Source organism: Centroberyx affinis, unplaced genomic scaffold, assembly GCF_046629955.1.
Source record: "Centroberyx affinis isolate AG114_WGS23_722 - 3 ecotype Tasmania unplaced genomic scaffold, CSIRO-AGI_Caff_v1 ptg001496l_1, whole genome shotgun sequence".
In the NCBI taxonomy this organism is placed as follows: domain Eukaryota; kingdom Metazoa; phylum Chordata; class Actinopteri; order Beryciformes; family Berycidae; genus Centroberyx; species Centroberyx affinis.
In genome coordinates, this window is record NW_027279961.1 from 134,159 (window position 1) to 156,430 (window position 22,272).

The 22,272-nt window shown below is 43.0% G+C and overlaps 1 protein-coding gene across 5 annotated transcripts in view; it reads right to left on the reverse strand.

Moving 5' to 3' along the window:
- Window positions 1–2,278: 2,278 nt before the first annotated feature.
- Window positions 2,279–22,272, reverse strand: part of LOC139650483 (A-kinase anchor protein 13-like) — a 109,396-nt gene continuing 89,402 nt past the window's right edge. For 3 of the 5 annotated variants that reach the window (XM_071527171.1, XM_071527170.1, XM_071527168.1), the window contains 13 exons: window positions 21,888–22,136; window positions 21,577–21,653; window positions 19,755–19,936; window positions 17,636–17,718; window positions 17,214–17,402; window positions 14,669–14,818; window positions 12,882–12,955; window positions 11,924–11,968; window positions 9,272–9,322; window positions 8,330–8,617; window positions 7,300–7,479; window positions 6,174–6,459; window positions 2,279–5,392 (listed from right to left, as the gene is read on the reverse strand). In XM_071527171.1, the coding sequence (XP_071383272.1) occupies window positions 5,340–5,392; window positions 6,174–6,459; window positions 7,300–7,479; window positions 8,330–8,617; window positions 9,272–9,322; window positions 11,924–11,968; window positions 12,882–12,955; window positions 14,669–14,818; window positions 17,214–17,402; window positions 17,636–17,718; window positions 19,755–19,936; window positions 21,577–21,653; window positions 21,888–22,136 (1,907 nt within the window). In that variant the 3' untranslated portion in view covers window positions 2,279–5,339. Of the gene's footprint in view, window positions 5,393–6,173; window positions 6,460–7,299; window positions 7,480–8,329; window positions 8,618–9,271; window positions 9,323–11,923; window positions 11,969–12,881; window positions 12,956–14,668; window positions 14,819–17,213; window positions 17,403–17,635; window positions 17,719–19,754; window positions 19,937–21,576; window positions 21,654–21,887; window positions 22,137–22,272 lie in introns of those variants that run through there. The other 2 variants (XM_071527169.1, XM_071527172.1) reach the window with 2 other exon arrangements.

The following is a 22,272-nucleotide window of genomic DNA, read 5'->3' on the forward strand; positions in this document are numbered from 1 at the left end:
ATGAATTTGAAGACTCACAACAGTCACAACACTGGCCCGTGATTGGCTGACAACAGCAGCTTGTCTAATTAAATGTGCAGCTCAAATGCTGCAAATTGGCCAGATTGGAAGAATTTAAGTAATTCTTTAGTGAAGGAGCCAATCAGGATCAAGTCCAGCTGTGATGTGGTGTCAGTCACTCAAACAAAATCAAATTGTAACTATTTTCAGAGAAAATCCTATAATAGGGGCCCTTCCAGTCCCTTTTTACTGCATTCATGGCTCCATCCCCAGGAGTGCTTTATAAAAACCCAGCTGAGCTCTTTTTTCAGCCGTTGGATGCTCTGTACTAGGAAAGGTCTGGTAACTGGCTGGGTAAGAGACCTGAAAATGTTGTTTTCAAATATACTAATATGGTTCTATATAACTTTACAGAAAGAATTGTATCCTGCACTAATACAGGATAGATGCATCAAGGGGAACTTCTACAATGGCTACTACCGTACAGTATGTAACATCTTTAAACGGATGATTTGATGAGGAAGGTGAAAAAAGCTTCTTACTGTCAACTAGCACTGATTTACAACCTTACAAACAGTTTGCCGCCTTGTGGAGTTCATTCACTGTCAACTGTCTCTCTCTCTTCCCTCCTCCTCTCCTCCCAGTCTCCTCTCACTCTCCTACTGGGAATCAGTGTCAGAGTCGGCCTCCCCCCTCTGCTGTTGTTTGGACAGCAGTGTGTCCAAACTGGGAAAGCTTCCCTACTAGTTGACCATTATTATGCCTCAGTAATATGGATCCCAGTACAACAGTCTGCTCGGTGGCATCCTAGATCAGTGATGGACATTAAATCCATCAGAAAGTAAACATTGCTTGCACTTCTTCCGGTAATGAAGACAGATAGGGTTATTTGGTGCAGACTCAGCAGCTGTCGGAGTGTGGCCATTGGAAACAGATACAAATAAATATCCCAAACAGTGGTATTTTTGCACTGATTTTGTATTATATTATGAACTTTTCTAAATAACTTAACAAAACTCTATTTCTCTTGAGGGTAGCCTTGCTGTGGTTCAACTTCTTCTGATGTGAAATAACTGGTAGCTTGTGAAACTAGACTTTCAAAATAGCTGCTCCAGCACTGCCAGTTAGATTCATTTCTGCTGAGTGTCTGTGCGGTTCAGACAGAAAAAAACAAGAAACTCACAGTGACCTCTGACCTCTCTGGATGGAATTATCTGCAGAGAGACTTCTGCCTCTTCCTGAGTTTGAAGCAGCTGTTCATACTATGGAAGATCGATTTATTGGAAAGTGTTGGTGCTTTAAATTGACTGCCTTTGTTTTCCCTCCTGGACTATACTGTAGTTTTGCATTTGGAAAAACGATATAGTCATGATCCCCCCCTCTCCTTTCCGTTTCTCTCCGTCTCTCGCTCTTCTCCCCTCTCATAATGCTGCTTTGAAACAGCCGACTGTCCCATGTGCCTCAGCATCCCCCGTCGCCATGACAACCCTTCTGGTTGTCACGGATGAGGATGAGGGCGTCCGGGCCGCCAATTTAAAACGTCACAACCGCGGTTCGGCAGGAATCATCTGGAAGGAGATAAAACATTTACAGTTTTTGATTTTTTTGTACTGCACTACATCGAGCTGCTGCCTCCCCGCCTGCTCTGATCAACTGATGTCTGACTGTATGGCTTGTTGATTTGTTATGTGTTTTTAATTGCGCTTTTTATTACGTTTTTATTATAATGCTTTCTTTTGCAAACAAAACATTCCTTACAGGACCATAAAGCGTTTAATTGACCTGAATTGCATTGAGTTGAATTGGGAAATACTTTGCTGGAGACTGATCCTATGGCTCAGACAATGAGTTAGGGTTAGACAGATGATGATGACGATGATGATGACGATGACGATCACGACTAGATCATACAGTACTACTAAACATGTTAAAGCCAAAGGAAGGGGAAATGTTTCCAGAGGCAGAACTGTCTGGCTGACTGTCTGCAGTGTAGAGAGCATGGGGGAATTAAAGCAGCAGGTTCTTTATTTATCATGAAGTATGAATGCTGCTGTATGCCTTCACCGCTGTCATTCCTGCAACATAATTGACAGTGTTTCCACTGGCTTCTTTCAGCAGCGGTGCACCGACACAGCAACAACACTTCCACCACCGCCACCGCCAGAGGAAACGGGAAACTAAACCAACAGTATCATTTAGTGATATTTCCCTCGAAAATGACAAAAAAAAAAGTGGTTTTAATGTTAAGAATGAATGTTTTTATTGTGCTAAAGCATTCAAAGCAGAAGAGAAAAAGGTGAGGAACCAAAGGTAAAATTGCACCAATCACAGTGCAGGGATCACACAGGAAACATGACACGAACTGTAACAACAGGGACCAAACCAACGACTCCCAAAATGTCCATAATCATTTTTTTTTATTATGAGAGAAATATGACTTTACGTTGTATATCACCCAGAGGGTGAGAATAAAACATAAATAAAGCATTCTTACAAAATGTTGCAATAAATCACAAATCAAACAAATAATTAAAGTTTTTACATTTGATTTTGTTTTTATACATAAATCATATTTACATATTTGTTTTTGCCCTTTTTTTTTTACATTGTTCAGTATGGAAAACAATTCTGTACCATTTTTTTTAATAGTACAAACAATTCCTTCGTTTCAAATCAGAGGTATAAAAGCTATTCTCTCTCTCCTGAGAAGATGCTGGGTTCTACTCTAGTGCATCGTATCGATAGAATTAAGGCTACGCAAGGTTTTATTTTACCTGGTGGATACGCTTATCTCATGTACAGGCTATCATCATTGGGGAGAAGGGGGGTGGGGGGCATTTTCTTGACTTGCACCTGCTGATTGTCCCTTGCAGAGAGAGGTTTGTGTGTGCGTCTGCCCGGTCGCTCCCTCAAATCTTAGGCCTTTCTCATATTAAAGCTGTTGCCGACTGGTGTCATTGAATAACCAATTACAATCTCCTGACAACTTATTTGTTTCTGCAGCCAATTACAAATGCCATAGGGAAAATGTCAGTTCCTCAGCGCGAGAGCCCCCACTCATCACATTATGTCTCTATGGCAATGACCTGCTGAGGAAAATATGTCAATTCCTCACAGCGGGAACTGAGGAAAAAAATGAAAAAAATAAAATAAAATAGTTTCTTGAGTTTCAGGTTGTTGTTGTTGTGTGAGGGAAGTGATTTAGTCATAGGTGCAGTGCCCCCTAGTGGTCAGAACACACCACAAAAGAGAAAAAGAAAAAAGCCCCTCTCCCCTCTGTGTCTTTGACAGGATTACACCAAAGCCATAAACAAAAGACATGAAGCAACTAATTGGCTGGCCCTGTAAGCCTCTTAGAAGACACACTATAACAAACCAGCCAAGACATGAAGTGAAATTCTCAACATAGACGACGAGTTAACAAACAGCACTTAGAGGGGGTCAAACAAACACAAGGAAGGATAAAAGAGGCAGTGAGAGGGAGCGGTTCAGTGACGCCGCTCTGCAATTCACTATTGGCTTTGTGTAACCGACCGAGGAGAAAAAGAGGCTTTTTTATTTTAAACTTGCTCCGATTTTAATCCCTACCTGTCCAGCAGGTAGTAAATCTGGCCAAAAAAACAATGGGCTAAAATGTTTAGGCTAAAATATAAGCCCAAAAATCTGGATATATCACCCTACATTGATTACGTACAAGCTAATCTTGTAATCGTTAGGAAAAGAAACTGCAGTATCTTTTTATGTGAATCAACACATTAGGAACAATCTCGCTTTGGATTGTTGTTGCTTTTCATGAGCGTCAAGGTTCTCATTTGAAAAGTCACTCCACAGATTATAAAGAGCCACCTGATTGATATTTGATATTGATAACTAAAACGCACCCGAATATAATGACCGAAGCGCTTAACAACGTTGATTAATGAACGTTGTTGATTGGTTTGAAATGATCAGGTAATCACCGCAGAGCAAGCTGTTCTTTAAATGCCAGAACAGAAAACAGACCATCGTCTCTTCCATTGGTTTGGGTTCCAGATGCACCGAACGGCCCGATCTTTCCACATTGTAGTTTTAGTTCATTTCTTAATTTCCTTTCCCGTTCGCTCTTACCAGCTGCTTTGTCTCTAAATGAACGGCCTCTGTTCGTTAAAACCATCGGCGGCGTGCATCTACCGAGTCCATTATCACAAATGAAAGAGGGAGGTTGAATGAGGAAGTTGAACTCCTCTTAACAGACACAAGCCATTAGTATGCTACCTGCAGGGTGAGATGCAATTAAAAACACGAAGGAAGCCCCGCTCGTCACCCCTCAGATGAAAGATGAGGAGCGCATAAAAGCCTATTGAGAGGCAGATAAAGCGAGGATCAAACTAATATCCCTCCACAGCTCTAAAACACACCGAACGGAGTCTGAATGGAACCATTAGACACAGGAAGAGATGTCTCAATCCCTTCATTACTGTTGGGTCTGGAAAACACACATACACATCTGAAGAGTTTCACTCCAAAATGAGATATCCATAATTTGAATAAATTAAAAACCCAGCCAAGTAACATGACTGCTGGCATGAAAAGTAAAAGTGATTATAGAAGATTACTGAAGTCATCATGTTAACAATTCCATCTTGCTTCCAAACGGGAGGCAAATTTAGTGGGTGTAATCACATGTGCTGTTCAAATATTGAGACATGAACATCAGGCAACAATTTTCTCTCAAAGTGGATACACACAGTAGCATTTTGGAATGGAACAACTACTTATTGAATCAAAGACTGTTGCTAAGAGAGATGGTTGAGTCTGGTTTCACCTCTGTCGAGTCAAATATTCCTCTATGTGTCTTCAGTCTTCTATCAAGTGTCAATGTTGGAGCTCAGTCAGGAGGTTCCAGACTGATCATCACATATGGAGCCTGTTGGCATTCATGTCAGTTTCCTAGTGGCATTTGGATGTGTGTGTGTGTGTGTGTGTGTGTGTGTGTGATATGTGAACCGCAGCGTTAAAGTCACATGGAAACGGCATTTCGATGGCATCTTGCTCATAATTCAAGGTTAAAACATGCCACAACGCCCAAAAATGCACCGCCATACCGTGTTGTTTTCCAGAAAGTAAAAGTAATGGAATTTTGATATAAAAAACCCCCAAACAAAATAACATTTTTGTAATTTTCTTGGCATGTATTGTTAAATAGGTGTGCGTTATGATATGGACAATTAGCTAACAGGGTGAAAAAGTCCATTTTCTTTTCATTGTGACTTTGAGGGTGGAGGAGGGCTTGATTGTACATTCGTCTGGTTGTCAGGACGGTGTGGTGCAATGATGAGGAAGAGGAGACGCCGCTCCTCTCAGCAGAAGAAGATCTGCCCATCTAGAGGAGGCTCCGGGAGGTGCTGGGGGTCTGAGGAGAGGAGAGGAGAGGGGTTTGATTAATTATTGTAAAAACATTACAGACTGTTAATATTCACCGTATCACAGGAAAAAGACATTTAACCCAGAGATTAAACATTGGGCACCTAAATGCATGTAACCTCCTTGGTCAGGCTGCTAATATCATAGCCATGCTTTGATATTTAAGTATGTATTCATGCTTTCATATTCATGCATGTATTGCATATTAGTATGTACCATATTTATGTGTCTGACATGTTGCTGAAAGAGTGGATTTGTAAATGCAGAGAGAGTTACTGCTACCTTTCCAAAAACAGGACTAAACCAGAAACACTATACTGTATATACACAGTATATATTATTATACAGTACTATTTCATATTCCTCATCATAAACTCTGTCCAGGTCAGATCATATATGATCCTTTACCTACAGTGGGTTAGTCTACCCAGCATGCACTGCAACTGGAAACGCAGTGGGGCTTCATAATATTCAACATGGGTTTAAATTTTGGGCTCAAACATGGGTTTAAATTTTCTTTCTGAGGACAATTTGAGATCATCTGGCCTATTCATCCTTCTACCCATCCATCTCTTCATCCTCTACCAATCACTTCCTCCCTCCTTCACTCCATCCATTTAGCTATGCATATCTATCCATACATCCTTCCATAGCAGCACATTGGTTAGAATGACAATATAATAACCAAAGTTTACTTTCTGACTCATTGGAAGACACAGTGCATAAGTAAGCTAAAAGTAAATGCATCCCTCCCTCCCACCGTTCTGTACCTGCTGTCTTTGTGCTCCCCCCTTTGCCCTTCTTCTTCTTCTCCTTCCTGTCTTTGCCCTTGTTCTTGGCCAGCTGCAGCAGGGAGTTGGGGATCTGGTTGGGAGCGTCGCCGGCCTTCAGGCCGGGGTTGACGGAGGACGAGGTGAAGGGGTTCAGGCTCTTCTTGGGCTTGGCCTGCTGGGTCTGCAGCCTGGCCAGCGAGGAGGAGAGCTCCGGCGCGTCTAGCTCCAGTGACTGGGAGCTACCGGGGAACTGGGAATCGTCCGACGTACTGGAGGGCGTCCTCTGGGAGGAGGAGGGGGGTGGAGGAGAAGAATTAGACAGATGCAAGAGGGCATCCGTTATCTACATATGTAAAGTGAATATATTTCAAAGGTCCTTAGTTATCTTACAATGCACGTCTAGTCGCCTAGACATACTGTATAAACACATGTGTACATATGGTAAACCTACCAATACCAATACGACCAATACCAGTAAAGACTGGATCTCAAATGGAGGCCAGATCTCTGACAATAGCTGGGGAGTGTTGTGTGCATGCGTGAATAAAGCCCGCTCCCCAAGAAAAGCCGTGTAAAAAATATGCCACAATTACGGACAATTAACAGTCATCCATGTTACATACTTCATTTTTTTTTTTATTGCATTTCCTCTATGCTTATATATTGGAAAAAGCAAAAATAAATAAATAAATCCAAAATTCACACATTTAAAGAAAAAAATATCCCAAAATATCCTTACAGTTTCTAAAATGTCACAAAACATATTACCAAAAAGAGATGTTGCATGTAGTTAAACTAGCACGAAAGCCTTGAAATTCATTCCGCAAACATAGAGTAACTCTACAGCTTGAATCGCTATATAGCATTGCTCCTGAGTTTTTTTTTTATTCACTTTCAAGAGGACCCAGGTTTAAAGCCCACTTGTCAGCAAGCAGCCACCCTGCTGTGTTCTTGAGCCAGACACTGAATCCCTACCAGCTCCAGCTCCTGCTGCTCTGTAGCTGAGCCTGACCTCTGACCTCCCTGCGGAGGAGGCCAAGAGAAAAGAGAATTCCCCCACAGGGAGCAATAGAGGAAATCATATTATCGTTATTATGATGATGATGAAGGTGTCCCTCCTCACCTCAGCCAGACGGAGGTCCTCCATCTTGTCCAGCTGCCGCTGCACTGCCACCCTGTCTCTCTCCATCTTCCTCTGGGCGTCTCTCAGCCTCTCCAGGTCTCTCTGGTACTCCTCCTTCTTACTCTGCAGCTCCTGTTTCTCCTCATCCAAGTCTTTGCGCCTACTCGACATCTCCTCCTCCTGCAGTGATTGGCCGGTTGATTAGTTGATTGATTTGATAGTTTAAATTTAAATTTAAAAAAAATGCTCAGTCCAACAATCAGCTCTTGCAGAGTATTTCCATCAGTACATTAGTTTGGGGAGCGGATACGTGATATCACATTCTAGATGCAAAAATTGAAAAGCAGTATTTATTTATTTATTTAGCCCACTTATGATTATTCTCTTACATTTTTTTCTGAATATGTTTCCCATTTTTGTCCCCTCCTTACACATTCTACTATTCATGTTTTCATGCTTTTCTGTAAAGCACTTTGTAAACTCTCACTGCATCATTCTCCATCATCATCAAACTGGACCATACTATATACATAATTACCAATAATTAACTGATTTGCTGCCTTGTCTCCACTGGCCTGGGTTTAGGTGTGCTAACGCTAACCCCTAGACATCTAGTTATTTAGTTTGTCAGTTCGCTAGTTAGTGCTGAAACTTGAGATGCGTGAGATGTGTTCATTATTTTGAAGCCCTGCTGTCAGCCAGCTTAGCATGCTAGCTTTAAACAAACCCTAACCCTATCTAACACCACTGCAATGTCTCAGCAGCCTAGCACAATTTTGCAGAGTTTAAGTTTTACAGTAATTTCTTTTGTCAAGGTGACCTGCCCTCACTATAAAGCGCTGCGGGAATCCCTGGGTGTCTTCATTTTAAATGACCAAATGCAAAGGCAAATAATTGGCAAGGGAATTCCCACCGCTTACCCCCGATGCATTTGTCCATTTGCCCGACCCCAGCACAGATACGAGGCATTATTGCTGCATAAAACCGCATCAGTGATAAAGTGAACCGGCGGAAGCGGACGCACGGTTACCTGCACACGCAGCAGCACCTCCCTGTCGGTCAGCTGCTGCTCCCTCTGCTCCCAGTCCTTCTCCCTGCGCCTCCTCTCCTCGGCGTGGGCCGACTGCTGCCTCTGCAGGGAGGCCAGCTCCTGCCGCTGCTTCTCCAGGCTGCGCTGCTTCTCCTGCTCGATCAGAGAGCTGGGCCGCGAGGACGGCCGCGTCAGAGAGGTGCAGGACGAGGAGGAGGAGGAGGGGGGGCGCTCGGACAGGGCCTGCCGCTGGTCCTCGATGAAGCTGTCCTGCTGAACCACCACCGCCTGGGACAGACGGAACCAGAGCCACAGACCACATAGATTAGATCAGGCAGACAGATTGCATGTTGGTATTATATGGTATTGTGTAAGCTGTTCCAGACATTCTTCTTTTTTCTCTGTTTGCTAACCCTAACCCAATTCTGATCTGGACCACGTGATTATGTGGTACACAATCGGATCTAAAAGCATGCAACCTACATCTGAAAGCGCAAATCAGAATTTGTCAGCGTTGTCATGACACAAGTAAATCTTATGTCATTCACTTGAGACAACTGTCATGGCTGAGTTAGCATTAGCATGAAGGCAATGGAAAGAAAGTGAAGTAGCTGACTTGACTGGTATTTGGGGAGATTCCTACATTGAGTCAAAACTGAAAGGTGGCGAAACCAAAAAGTGTTTGAAACAAGGGGGAGAAGCATCGGTACAAAAAGAGATCTGACGTCTTTTGTTATTGACTCTTATTATTAACTCTTTTCGACATCGCTGTCAGTTCATATAGGTATCCAATATGGGTTGCAGCCTAGAATAGATATGAACAATCATCCAAATAAAAGCATATATGAGCAGCAACTCAGAATTGAGCATGAAGGCCTGTAGTGTGAACGTAGCCTAATAGGATATGCTGTAGCGTATCTCCTCAGGGCGAAGCCTCCTTACCTGCAGAGTGCTGAGCAGGAGGTGGAGATTGGAGACGCTGTGGAGGACCTGCTGTAGAACAAGACACACCGCTGAGCATCTTTTAAAACCTCTAACGTGCTGTTTTGTTCCTATTTTTATATGGGAGAGAATATCCTGTCAAACTGCATGTCGAAACCTGGCAGTTTGATGTCGCCTTGCTTATTGGTTCGCTTGACATCCTTTCATCTTGTTAAAATAGGCAGTGGGAGGCAGTAGTGATTAATTTTAAAAGCTGACATTTTTGTTTAATTAAGTGCTACATGGTGGATTTGATATAACCCTAATTTACCAGGGGACCCAAACAATTTAGAAGGCTTAAGTCATGTACTCCATATGCACGTCTGCCAATAAGCAAGGCAACAATAAACTGCCAGATTGCAGCTTGCAGTGACACGACTATGAGAAACACAAAGACAACAGCATGTTTAGAGGCCAGGGTACTTTCAGTTGTCACCAAATGTTTACCAAGACACAAAATGGTCTACATAATACTTAGTGGGAAGGGCACAAAATGGCATTTATATAATGGCTGCAGATAGTATTGTAGCATCAAGTATAAATTAGAGACTCCATAACAGTCAGTATGACAGATTGGGGGAAATGAAGACCCGGATTCTACCAGCCTCTCTGGCAGGTGATCTTTTTGTATTATTACCAATGAAAAATCATTTTGTACTGAAAGCCCTAGCTTGTATTTTCTACTCCACAGCATCCGCTGTAACTATCCCTGTGCTATTTAATTGGAATGCCGAGATAGAGACCTGGCTTGGAGCTTAGGGAAGGGCAGTGGTGACAGCAGCTATGGAGCTGGGGTCATCAAGTGTTTGTTTGACTTGGAAAGTATTGAGTCAACTTACTTAGTGTGTTGAAAAGGTCCACAGTAAAGGAACATGCTACCCAATCTTCTCTTGTCTCTCTGATAGTGGAGTGATATTTGTAATATATTGGAGCAAGGAGGCATTTGGGATTTTCCCCAATTGGGAAAATGTTATGTGTAAATAACTGCATGTACACCTGATACATAGAGGTAACAGCAAGCTTATAAAGAGTATTAAAACAGTATTTGGTCTTTTCAAGCTTAAATCACTGTTTAACCAATAGTTGTTGTGTATAAAACTGAAATGATCCTTGTGTAGGCCTACAGTAATACTGTTTTGTACTCAGGCAAACTTCATCAATGGACTAACATATTTTGGTCTTCGACTCGACTCACTGAATTTTGCCGCTTAACCTCCAGGCGCTCTTGTCTACTACTCTTGCCTGGCTGACAGAAAGAGGGCTGAAATCTTTCTGGCCAACCGTTCACGGCACCAGACTGGTCAAAACAGTCCAGTTTGTTGAATTCATATTAATTTTTTCACTTCTGTTAAAATGTATTTAGCAAACGTAAAGGTGTACCATGTAGCATTTTAACATCGACAAATCATCTACACTGCTTTCCAGCACAATGGAGATCGCTTTATGGCAAAAAACAGGAAGAGGGTGCTGTTCTTTCAGCACCAACAGAGTTAAAGCTTTTAAGAGTTTAAAAGAATCTCTGGCAATGGCAGATGGTGGAAGAAGTAAAAGGCTGATAGAAAAATCACTTCCAACACAATTATCCTCTTCAGTAAGTGAAATACACCAGGGAGGGGGAGGGAGGACAAGTCATCACATCCTCTTTGTGGCAGGAAGCAACAGGGCTTTATGAGAAATGTGGTCTTCATTTTGAGAAACACTAAGCCTAACAATATCTCCGGGGTGTGACAGAGGCGGCCACTCGATGTTCAGAAATGCCCCATGGTGCACTTTTAAACACGGACGTGTAATGTCAAATAATTTGAATTTCCACAGACAAAAGTTGAAATACTGTACCAAATTCATTGATTGATTACAATCAAATTGATTGACTGATCTCTGGTCATGTGGACTGACAGTGTGTAGGAGCTAGTCATTAGCTTAAAATGTTTCTGAAGCTGTTAGTTGTTTATGTATGTATGTATTTTTTTTTTTAGCTGTAAGTGGATTTTGTAGGCTATTCATTGTGTGATTTTATGACTACAATCCAGAATAATTAAGTAATAAGTTTACTGCTGCTATGTTGCATACCCTCTTAATACTGTAATCCATATCTTACCTAGACCTTTCATTTCATATATTTCTACTGAACATGTTCTAGTGCTGAAATTGTCAGTTGCATGTTTATAGTAAATGTAATATATAAAAAATGTTTTTTGCTCTATTTGTTTGATATATGCTATTCCACTTGCTACAATGACCTAATTTCCCCAGACGGATCGTTAAAGTTGAAGCTAGTCACATCTAATCTCAAATGTGTATCATCTTTTCAAATCATTTCTTAAAACTCATTTTTATAGACTTGCTTTCAAATAATGGTCTTTAATTGATTGTTTGTGACTTCTTTATAAGGTTTACTTCACATTTCCTACCTTGCGTAGGCTGTCATTTTCATCCATTTTGTTTTTGCTCCTTTGTAAAGCACTTTGTGCTGTGATGTGAATAGTCCTATAGAAATTGTTATCATCATATGTCCAAGTTCAGCTAGTTACAGTAAGTTACAGACACATTTTCACACAGAGTTTTGACAGTATCCTGGTAAACAGTGGCTCTGATTGGCTGAGAAAGTCTTACCTCACTGTTCCTCTTCAGCAGCAGCAGCAGGTTGGCGTTTCCTCCCTGCACAGAACAGACACACACACGCTGTAACTGTGACCACAGCCGAGAACAGCGTGTGTGCATCGTGTCTCTGTGTGTGTGTGTACGTGACATACTGTGTACAGCATGTGCATGTGTTCATTACTGTGCATGTGTGTGCATGCATATCTGTGTGTGTGATTATAACTATATATGTGTGTGTGTGTGTGTGTGTGGGAAATTCTAACTGTGTCTGGGTATGATTGCATGCATGTGGATATGCATGTACTGTATGAGTGTGTGTGAATGTGCACGTTTTCGCAAATCAGATATAATGTACAAATGTGTTTCTGGGCACACACACAAGGTATACGTGCACTCACATACAGGATGTGTACAGTGAGTTTCTACACTGGCTTCTACACACTGTCACATGCTCCCTCTTTTTACTGCTGAACTACTGCTGCACTTTGGCTCCATATCCCAAAGAGGAAAGAAAAACCAAGTGCTGCTTTTGTTTCAGCTGTTGGAAGATACACGGACTGGCTTGGTGACTAGATGGTTAAGAGACAGAATCATTTTGTTTCGCAATATGCTAGTTTGGTTCTACTGAAACACTCAAGAAAGGACCGTCTGCTGCACTAATGCAGGATAAATGCATGAAGGAAGACTACAATGGCTACCGCCCAGTGCAGAGCCACAGTAACAGCACCTAACGGCGTCCCATCTATTTTCATCCGCTACTGGATTCTTACACAACCGATGGTCGCCATTAGCAACGGGACCTGGCAGGAAGAATCAAGGAGCTAATTCACTGGAGGGAGAGAAGCGGCTAAATTCATCTTAATGGTATTGTTTATGTTGGAGGACGAGTGCACCCCCACACATGGCCCCGGGTCCTCGAGGAGGCGTAGCGGCTTCACAGTTGAGAATAATTGGCTGTTGAGATGCTGACCTTCTTTAAAACGCTGTCAGACTCCGTCCTGCGCAGATCTCCCGCCGTGTCCTCGCTCTCGTCTTTGTCTCCATCTGACATGAAGGAAGAGCGCAGGAGAATAGATGAGCAAGACGGCAGAGAATCCACACTCCTACAAGAACAGGCTTACTACAGATATGAGAATAGGGCTACAAAATATGGATGTTTCTATTCATATCATGCATTCACGTGTGCTGAAATCCTTGCCTTTAAATTAAGATAAAAATGTGCAATCTATAATCTCTTGCAAAGTAATAAAATACCACAAATTAAAAAAAAAAAAGGTGGTAAACTCTATCTAGCAAATGGGGTTTAGATGTGTTTACCCTCCAAAACATCCCTATTATCAGTGTAAGAGTGAAGACCAATGCTGGCCAAGATTGAGACAGTGAAATTTTGACAAACAGAGGAATATGGCTGACACAGAGAAATACATGGTTACAGTTTGACTTATACTGGAAGTACAACCAACTACAAACAACCAGAATAGTTGTACAAGACAAATTATATAGTGTTAATAGGGGTAAACCATGGAGCAGGGAACTGGCTAAACCAATTAACTATTCCCACCTATATAGCAAACATCACAACAACACAGACTTCACATTGTGAACATACTGTATTTACTCTAGATATATTTTTCATAATTGCCAATTCACAGTACAGTAGAACCTAATCCAATCCACTTGGGCATTGAGGTTGTTCAGATTAATGAAATGCTGCAGCAGTTACTTCTTGGGTATTTTATTAGATTTTATTTCCAGGCTCAGTCTTATTTATGTGACTAGGGCTAAATTGATGGCAGTATAGTAAGTGGTAGGAAGCCTGCACACAATCAGAAATTAAGGATGGGAAGTTTCTTTTGACAGGTTTAGGACCATTTCATTCCAAAGTGCATTATGTGCAGTGAACATATCAGTCAAATCACTGAAGATGGAATAATAACACACTGAATCCCCTTGTTCTGGCAGGCCAACAGCAAACAGTAGAGTCATGTGAACAGAATACATGAAAACCTAAAATCATCAGGAGCATGACTTTCTGGTAGAATGTAAGAAAAAATGTAATTTGTGTGGAAATAATCATGTTTTTTTTAACTGTACTGGGAAAAACTCTCTAGTACAGTGCCATTTTTCATATCAGTTAGCCAGGCACTTCTTCAGTACTGCTACTGATGTAGAAGTCTGGACCTCTCATGGCCCTGTGGTGCATCTGAGGCGCCATCAGTACAGTCCCACTCTCAGCTTGTAAGCCACCGGTTCAGAAGTGTTGCCCCAGGCCACATTTCCCACAGGAGGCTTCAGCTCGGCTGTCTAAGCCCCGGTCTCCACCAGTCTCCTCTGTTTTATCTAGCGGTGCTAAATAGAGGCATTGTGGGAAGCGCTAGGCGTGGCTCCTGCGGTTGCTATGAGACGACTGAAGATCCGTTTGAAGCGCAGCACTGTTTTAGTAGAAGTTGAAATAGTTGTACTTCTCAAGCTGTGCTAAGCTCACAGCGCTGTCAGGAAACTACCACAGCGCACATTAACATTTACACTTTAGTCTTTTAGCTGATGCTCTTATCCACACTTACACTGAGTGAGCAGGCAGGGGTTCAGCGTCTTGCTTAAGGACACTTCAATAGGGAAGATGAGTGAATTTGGCTGTTGATGGGCACACAGTAGCCGGTGCGGGGTTCAGAGCTGTGACCTGGCCTAGCCACTAGGCCGGCCTGCACATTCTTTCCATGGAAAAATAAAAATAAGCAGCCGCAGCAGCAGACTTACTCTTACTGCTGCTCATCTGGTGGCTGTCGAAGCCTCCGAAGGTCTCGGCCCGACGGGGCAAACACACCGGCCCCGTGCCTCCTCCTCCCTCCTGGACGCTGGCCATCGCCCCGCCCAGGCTGCCGTTCACCAGCGTCTGTAACGTCTCCACTGTCACACACACACACACACACACACACACACACACACACACAAAGGCAAACAGCAGCGTGCAGGTCAGTAAGTGAATTATCCAGGCTAACTGTGTTACAGGTCAGCCCTGTACCCATGGGTCCCACCAGGCACCTCTGCTTACAACCTGATCCTGGCTCTTGTTGCTAAGCGACTATTAAAAGCCTATTTCAACCACAGAGTCCTTTTACTAAAAGTTGAAATATTTGCAATCTCTTAAAAACACCCTAAACTCTAGATAGACAAATAGATAGATAGATGGAACATGCAGTAGTGACCTTTCCAATGAAAGGAAGGAGATAAAGAAGCCAGTGCTGGTGGACACGTCAACTCACAGTACAACACAATAACCTCAGCGGGAGAAATGACATTACCGCAGCCACATCACATATCAAATAAGGACCTTTACTGCCCCAGGCACTGGAAGGAAGAGGTGAAAAATACACAATAATGTAGCTGAAGCACCTCACACATCTGTTTCCTGCTAGTTTCTACAGCTGAGGCCAAGTTCTCCTTAGTGCATTTATCCTGCAGACAATCATTTCTTGAATTTTACACAGTGTAACCAAACTGTAATGTTATTGTACTGTAAAACTGGATTTTCCCAAACTATTCCTCTTAGGGATGGAGCTAAAGTGCAGCAGCAGATCAGAAAGCCTGCAGTAAAGAATAAGACTTAGTGTGCAATAGCTGTATCTGTGCGGTAGTTTCTCAGTCTTCCTGACCCGTGCTGCTCACTCACCCCCTCACAGCTACGACCTCTTCGGTAATTATGTTAGCTTCCACCAACCCAGTTCATCCAGGCATGTGGGCCAACGTCGAGGTCAATTAATTTCAGTTTAAATCAATTCAATGAATATGTTTTATTCAAAATGCAAATACCTAAATAACCCCGAACACAAAATAGTTCTTCGTACATCCGGACCATCGAGACATCATTAAGAATTCATGTCCTTTCATTACAGAATGAATGGCAATTACTATTCACAGTTAATCAGGGTTCCAATAAATTCTCCATTATAATTTTCATGTTTCTCCAGACCTTTATTTACTTACTCTATAGCTGAACATTATTCTACATGACATGACATAACTCATTTCATAAGTTGAAATGGCATTGGGTCTACAACTATATAAAATGCGTCACATGTGTATTACATGTGTATACATGTGTATGTAGATTTTCTACATATATTTGCAGACCAGGAAATGAATGATCACACTGCAACGAATCATCTTAAAAAGTCATTTAACTATGGATTGACTCTTCTTCTTCTTCTATTTGAGTGAGGCAGATCACTCCACATCTTTCACGATGAGATCACCAAAGAACCACCAAAAATTCTTAAAACAAGTTGAGTTGCACTGGAAATAAGTGAAATTATCTTTTTTTACATTAGTTTTTTTAAGTAACATAAGGTTTTGCAACTACATATTCAATGAAATGACCTGTTAAGATGTGTGTGTGTGTGTGTGTGTGTGTACGCGTGCATGTTTTGTTTTTGCAGTGTGATTGGATGTGTGAGTTTTTCAAATCACTGAATAGCTTAAATAACTTGTTAAACAGACATTTCTACAGCTCAAATTCATTTCCCAGACTTTTCCAGAAATTTCCAGACCTGTGTGGGAACTCTGTCTGGATTCAAAGCCAACTGAGTGCTGCGGTGCTCTCTCTCTCTCCCTCTGTCTCTCTCTCTCTCTATTCAAGTCCCTGTTCAGTCTCTATTTTTCTGAATGTTAGTTCTGAATGAACAGTGCTGCCAAAGCATCTAAATAACAGTTGAATAAATCCTAAAACACACACACTCTCTCTCTCTCTCTCTCCCTCAGTGTCTCTCAATCTCTCTCCTACTCTCTCTCTCTCCTTTAATCCCTATCACACACACACACACTCTCTCCCTCAATCTGTCTTTCTCCGATGCTCTGTCTCCATCCAACTGTCAAGCAAATGCCATGCAAACTTTTAAAATGTCTCAGAAATAAAATATGAATACGTGCATTTCCATCAGACGGGTTGAAATGAATAAACAGGCTTCCTGAACATAAAAAAAACACAATGGAGAGTCTCTCAAGAATTGATTAGCATTGATTAGTATTGGGTGAACTGTTATTGTTCTTCAGCATAAGCTAATGTTGGTAATATTTCATGCTTTCATTTGCAAGCGTAAAAAAGTGTGACATTCAGGAAATTTCAGCTTCTATTCAGCTTTTCTAATTCCATACATAATAATTTGCAATAAAATACTTGGATGGAAACCAACCTAAGGTACGTCTTTCTCTCTCTCTGTCTCTCTCACTCAGTTCATTTTGCTTTATATGTATGAGATTAACAAAACATCTACATACAGTGAAATGAAATCATGAACTCTCTCACCTTCCTGCAGGGCGTCCTTCATGATAGCCGCCCCCCTGGGTGGCTCCAGGCTGCAGGCCGACCTGAAGAACGGCTCGACCGGCCGACTGGCCTCCTCGGCTGGGCTCAGACCCTCCCACATCCCCCTGAACAGCCTGACCTTCTCCTCCAGCAGGGACATGATCTCTGCATCCTTCTGCCTCAACAGGTCTGAGCAGAGAGACAGACAGGAAGAAAGAGAGACAGGAAGGAAAGCAGACAGGAGGGCAGGAAGACAGGAGAGTAGGAAGGAAATAAGGAAGGAAGGAAGAGAAATCCCAAACACTGTATATGAATACTGAAGGCATAAACAGAAAACATCGTGTGATATTTGCAGCAAACGTATCCCTTCTCTCTCTCTCGCTCTCCCACACACACACACAGATTCAACATGTCCCTCTTACCTCTCATTTCCTTGGCTTTAGTCTCCAGTTGTCTCTTGTCATCCTCTGTCTCGCTGGGAATCCCTTCATCCTCATCCTTCTCTCTGTCCAACAAACAAAAATCATCATTTACCACATCTACAACCAACCAGCAGCCTAGTGTGGCCTTGTGTAGCTCCATGGGCAGAGCATGGAGGGTTAGGGGTTCAATTCCCACTCAGTCCACCCAAACTACAATGGAGGCCATCATGGTATTGTAAGGCTCTATGAAGTGGAAATTGTGGCTGACAGAATAGTTTGTATGGCATGATGCTAAGAAGATAAAACCACATCAGGGCAAACTTTATTGATGAAGTACTTATTACAATGTACTTTACAGAGCAACAAAAGAGCACAAACTATTCAATTTAAAACAAGAGAGAAATGACCAAGTCACACATTTTAACATGTAAAGCCAGACAGGCAAAGAGCGCATTTACATGCACACTAATAACCCGGCAACAGGGAATAATTAGGTTATGGAAATAATTGAATTGACGTTTTAACATGCACTTTTGTAATGTGATAACAGGGAAAACCCCGGTTTACATGATTCAGTCATACTTGGATTTCTCTTCTTAAGGAAGTGACGTAAAAAACCTTCCTGCCATTTGTTTTGGATTTTGAACATAGCTCACACGCACTCTCCTTATCATTATCATATTCTTCATCAGTCCAAAAGTGAGTCTTGCCAGTTGTCGTGCTGTTAGATGTTTACTGCTTCCGGGGACGTTGTTCTTTATCGGTTACGCAGATGTAAAAAAAAAAAGGAAAGAAAGCAGACTAAGGGTATACATGCACTGAATAATTGAAAAGATTTGGGCAAAAACCTAGCTGTGTTAGTCAGGTTTCTCATAATGTGATTACAGCCTTTATCCGATTAAGCAAATCGCACTATGCTGTTTACATGACCACTTGAATAATCAGGGAATTGGAATTGCATGTAAACGAGCTGAATGTTTGTCTTGGTCGCATACTTAATTTCTTAACACAGAGTGGTGCAGCAGCATCAGAGCGTACATTTTTAACATGGGTGGCCCCAGTGGGAATTGAACCCCTAACCCTGGCAGTGTTAGTGCCTCGCTCTACCCATTGAGTTACACAGGTATACATAGCTAATGTAGGTGATGAGAGTTTGGCTTTGATGAAGTAAACAGCCAAAGCAGCAGTAGAAAAGCAGTTTGTCTATGTTTTCCACTCCTGCGAACAGCTTGAGCTCCATCTTGTATTTTGACAGAAGTCAGAGAGAGAGAGAGAGAGAACGTGAGAGAGAGAGAGAGAGAGAGAGAGAGAGAGAGAGAGAGAGAGAGAGAGAGAGAGAGAGAGAGAGAACCAAATCTCTGTCCTCCCCGCTGGGCTGCAGTAGAATAATCCTCCGCTTATAGTGAGCTGCCCTTGAAGCCAGTCCAGCATTAGACCGTCCCTGAGTACATCCCATCCCCAGGTAGAGTAGCGCTAATCCTCCTGAAAGCACAGTCCTCTGTCACAGCTTACCGTACATTACTATGTAAAGAACTGGGCTGGGTCTAACTCCTGGGTTATGGGGGGAAATGGAGGTGAACCCTCAGATGCCAGCCCTGGATGTAAAGCACTTTGAAGGGGAAGCATGCTTCACCATGGAGGTGAAGGGCTCCAGTTCAGGGGAGGGAGATGGACTTACATGCAGAGCTGCTCATTTGACTGGACAAATATCAAAATTGCAATCCTGACTATTACAGGTGCTGCAAGTTTTTAGACTACTTTCTAAAGACGGTTTTCTGGTGCTGTAGAGAATTCCTCTGACAACAATATTAGCTCCATGTCAGAGAAACTATTTGATTTTATTTAAAGTGAGAAAACTTTTTTTTTAAACCTCAGATAAGTATCCCTGCCCCCTCCCACAAACTGTGTTTTTCTTTTTAAGATCTGAAAAATAAGTTCAGAAAAAGCTGCATCCCCATCTAACAAAATCTGTATCACCATGGCAACAAAAATAAATAAACAGACAGATATATAAACACACAAATAAATACACGACACAACTACATGAATAATAATAAAAAAATAAAACAAAATGAAATAAAATCGCAATAAGGACTTTTGTTTCTGCAGCCTGACTTACATGGATTGCATGGCATCCTGGATGAGCTGCATCCAGGTGTTGCGCTCGTCCTTGGAGCTGGCCAGCACCTCCATCATCTCCGGCTTCTCGATGCCCGCCGTGATGAGGAAGAGGCCGCGCTCCTCGTTGGCCACCTCCCTGACGATCAGCTTCTGCAGGGAGATGACCGTGGAGCGCTGGTCCTGCAGGGGAGACGAGGGAGGGAGGGAAGGAAGGAAGGAGGGGGATTGATGGAGGAGACGAGGGAAAGGGATGATTATGGGAGGGTCAAGGAGGAGAGGGGAGAGATAGATGGTGAGGAAGGGGGATGAGGGAGAAGAGAAAAGGAGGAGGAGCGTACAAGGGAGGGCAAAAAGGAAAATTATGGGAGGAGCGAGGAGTGGAGGAGAAGAGGATGGATGGGGGAGGAAGGGAAGAGGAAGGGAGGGGATTGAAGGGAGGAGAGAAAAAAAGGGTAGAGGAGGATAGAAGGGAGGTCAAAATAGAAAAAAAAAATATGGGAGGAGCAAGGAGTTAGGGGAAGGAGGGAAAGATGGTGTGGAAGGGGAGGGGTGTGAGGGAGGGAGGATGGGATGGAGGAGAGAAGGGAGAAAGGGAGAGGAGGAGGAGGATAAAAAAGGGAGCGTGGATGGTGAGGAAAGGCAGACAGACGGAAAGAGAGAAATGACCATTAGGTTCTGGTTAATGTTATCATCCACATGGGAGTCAGCTGACTGTTAAAGCCTCGGCAGTCCTGGCGTCCTCAAGGCTGCAAGCTGCTCTACAGATAAATCACATTTCAGTAGTGTAACATCAGAAAACCGCGGCTTCATTTCTGCTCTATCCACTTAGCAGCTAAATGCTGAAAATATAATCACATCTGCTCTCACATCTTCCCTTCCTACCTCATGTCTGAGGTTTAAAAAAAAAAAATCATTCTACCTCTCTCCTTACCGCTTACTTCTTTCACTTAGCCCTTCTCTATCATCCATGATCATTCTAGGGTCACAGGAAAAGTCGTTCCATCCATTGTCTGGGTGCTGTGACCTTTAACCCCTGACCTTCTTACTACTGGTTGCTTGTAATGTTGGTGATCTACGTAGAAGGTGAAGCTTATTCTACTGTTACACTCAATATAACTCCCATTGGATGAGAGAGTCTTGCGTCAGAGGAAATCATCAGTGCCTAAAATGTAAAATAAACACGTAAACCCGAAACCCGAAGCAGTTCACATGGCTGTCATCCATTCAAAACCGCACGCTATTCCTCTGTTCGTTGTCAACAGCCTCAACTGAGACATGCCAAGCCTTTTTCCATGATGGACGTGATTATTACGCCACAGGCCTGCCTCTGTTTCCATTCCCCATACTGTGCGTGTGTGTGTGTGGACAATGTGCCATGAAACCGTAATTGTTGTAAACATGGAAAAACCAGCTCAAAAGCTATATAACGTGCAACGGCTGGGCCAGATGCCTGAGGCCTAGTTGGGCTTTATTAAGTGCTGCTAACTAGCAGCGGACAATATTACACAATGGGAGAGCTAGCAGGCCAGCTAATGCTAACAGCAACAACAACAGTGGGATAGGAAAATGCGATAACAACCTCTCTGGCAGCGCTCAATAGGACCTTTATTACTGGGAATGGAGGGAGGGAGGGATGGAGGGAAGGAACGAGGGGAGGAAGGAAGGAAGGACAGGAGGAGGTAAGGAAGGCCTCTTGGGAGGGTAGCGATGGCAATGTCGATATTTAACCAGTAGAGGGAAGGAGAGAGAGAGAGAGAGAGAGAGAGAGAGGGGGAGAAAGAGAGAGAAAGAGAGAGAGAGAGATGAAAGCAGCGTCATACCAGCAAGGCGAAGACATATTTCTGGTCTTTCTCTTGGAGGAAGACGAAGACGTCTGATAGGAGCAGAGCATGGACGTCTGGAGGACCAAAAGACAGAGAAGAAGAGGTTGGGGATGGAAAGAGGAGAAGTTTAAACACATGAACACATTTCCACATTTCTGCAGTCTACATTTTTACAGAGAGAGAAGTGTGTCTGTCAGTCCGCCAGTCAGTCAGTTGGTCAGTTAGTGTCATGACAGTATCTTTCATTCAGTCTTCATTCTGCAGTCAGTCAGTCAAATCAGTAAACCAGTCAGTAAGCGTCTCCTCACCCTTCAGTCTTCCCTGGCTGTTCTTCAGCTGCAGCGCTCCGTCGTGGATCAGCCTCCTCCTCAGCAGATCCTCCCTGGCGAACATCTGGCCGCTCTTCATCATCATGATGGACTTGCTGTCCGTGCGGACGTGGAACTCCTTCAGGCGACGCTTCTTCTCGTGCTCGTTCACCTTGCCGTCCACCGCCGCGATCACCTCCTTGACGAGCCGCACGGCGTCCGTCAGGTCCTCGAAGTCCTCCTCGCCCTCTGCGCGCATCGTGGGAGGACAGAGGTTAGGAAGGCAGCAGTCGAGAAATTAGAGAAACTGTTCTGTAACCGCGAGGTTACAGAACAGCAACGGCAATGTTTCAGCAACGGCAATGTTTCCTTGAGCAAAAAAACT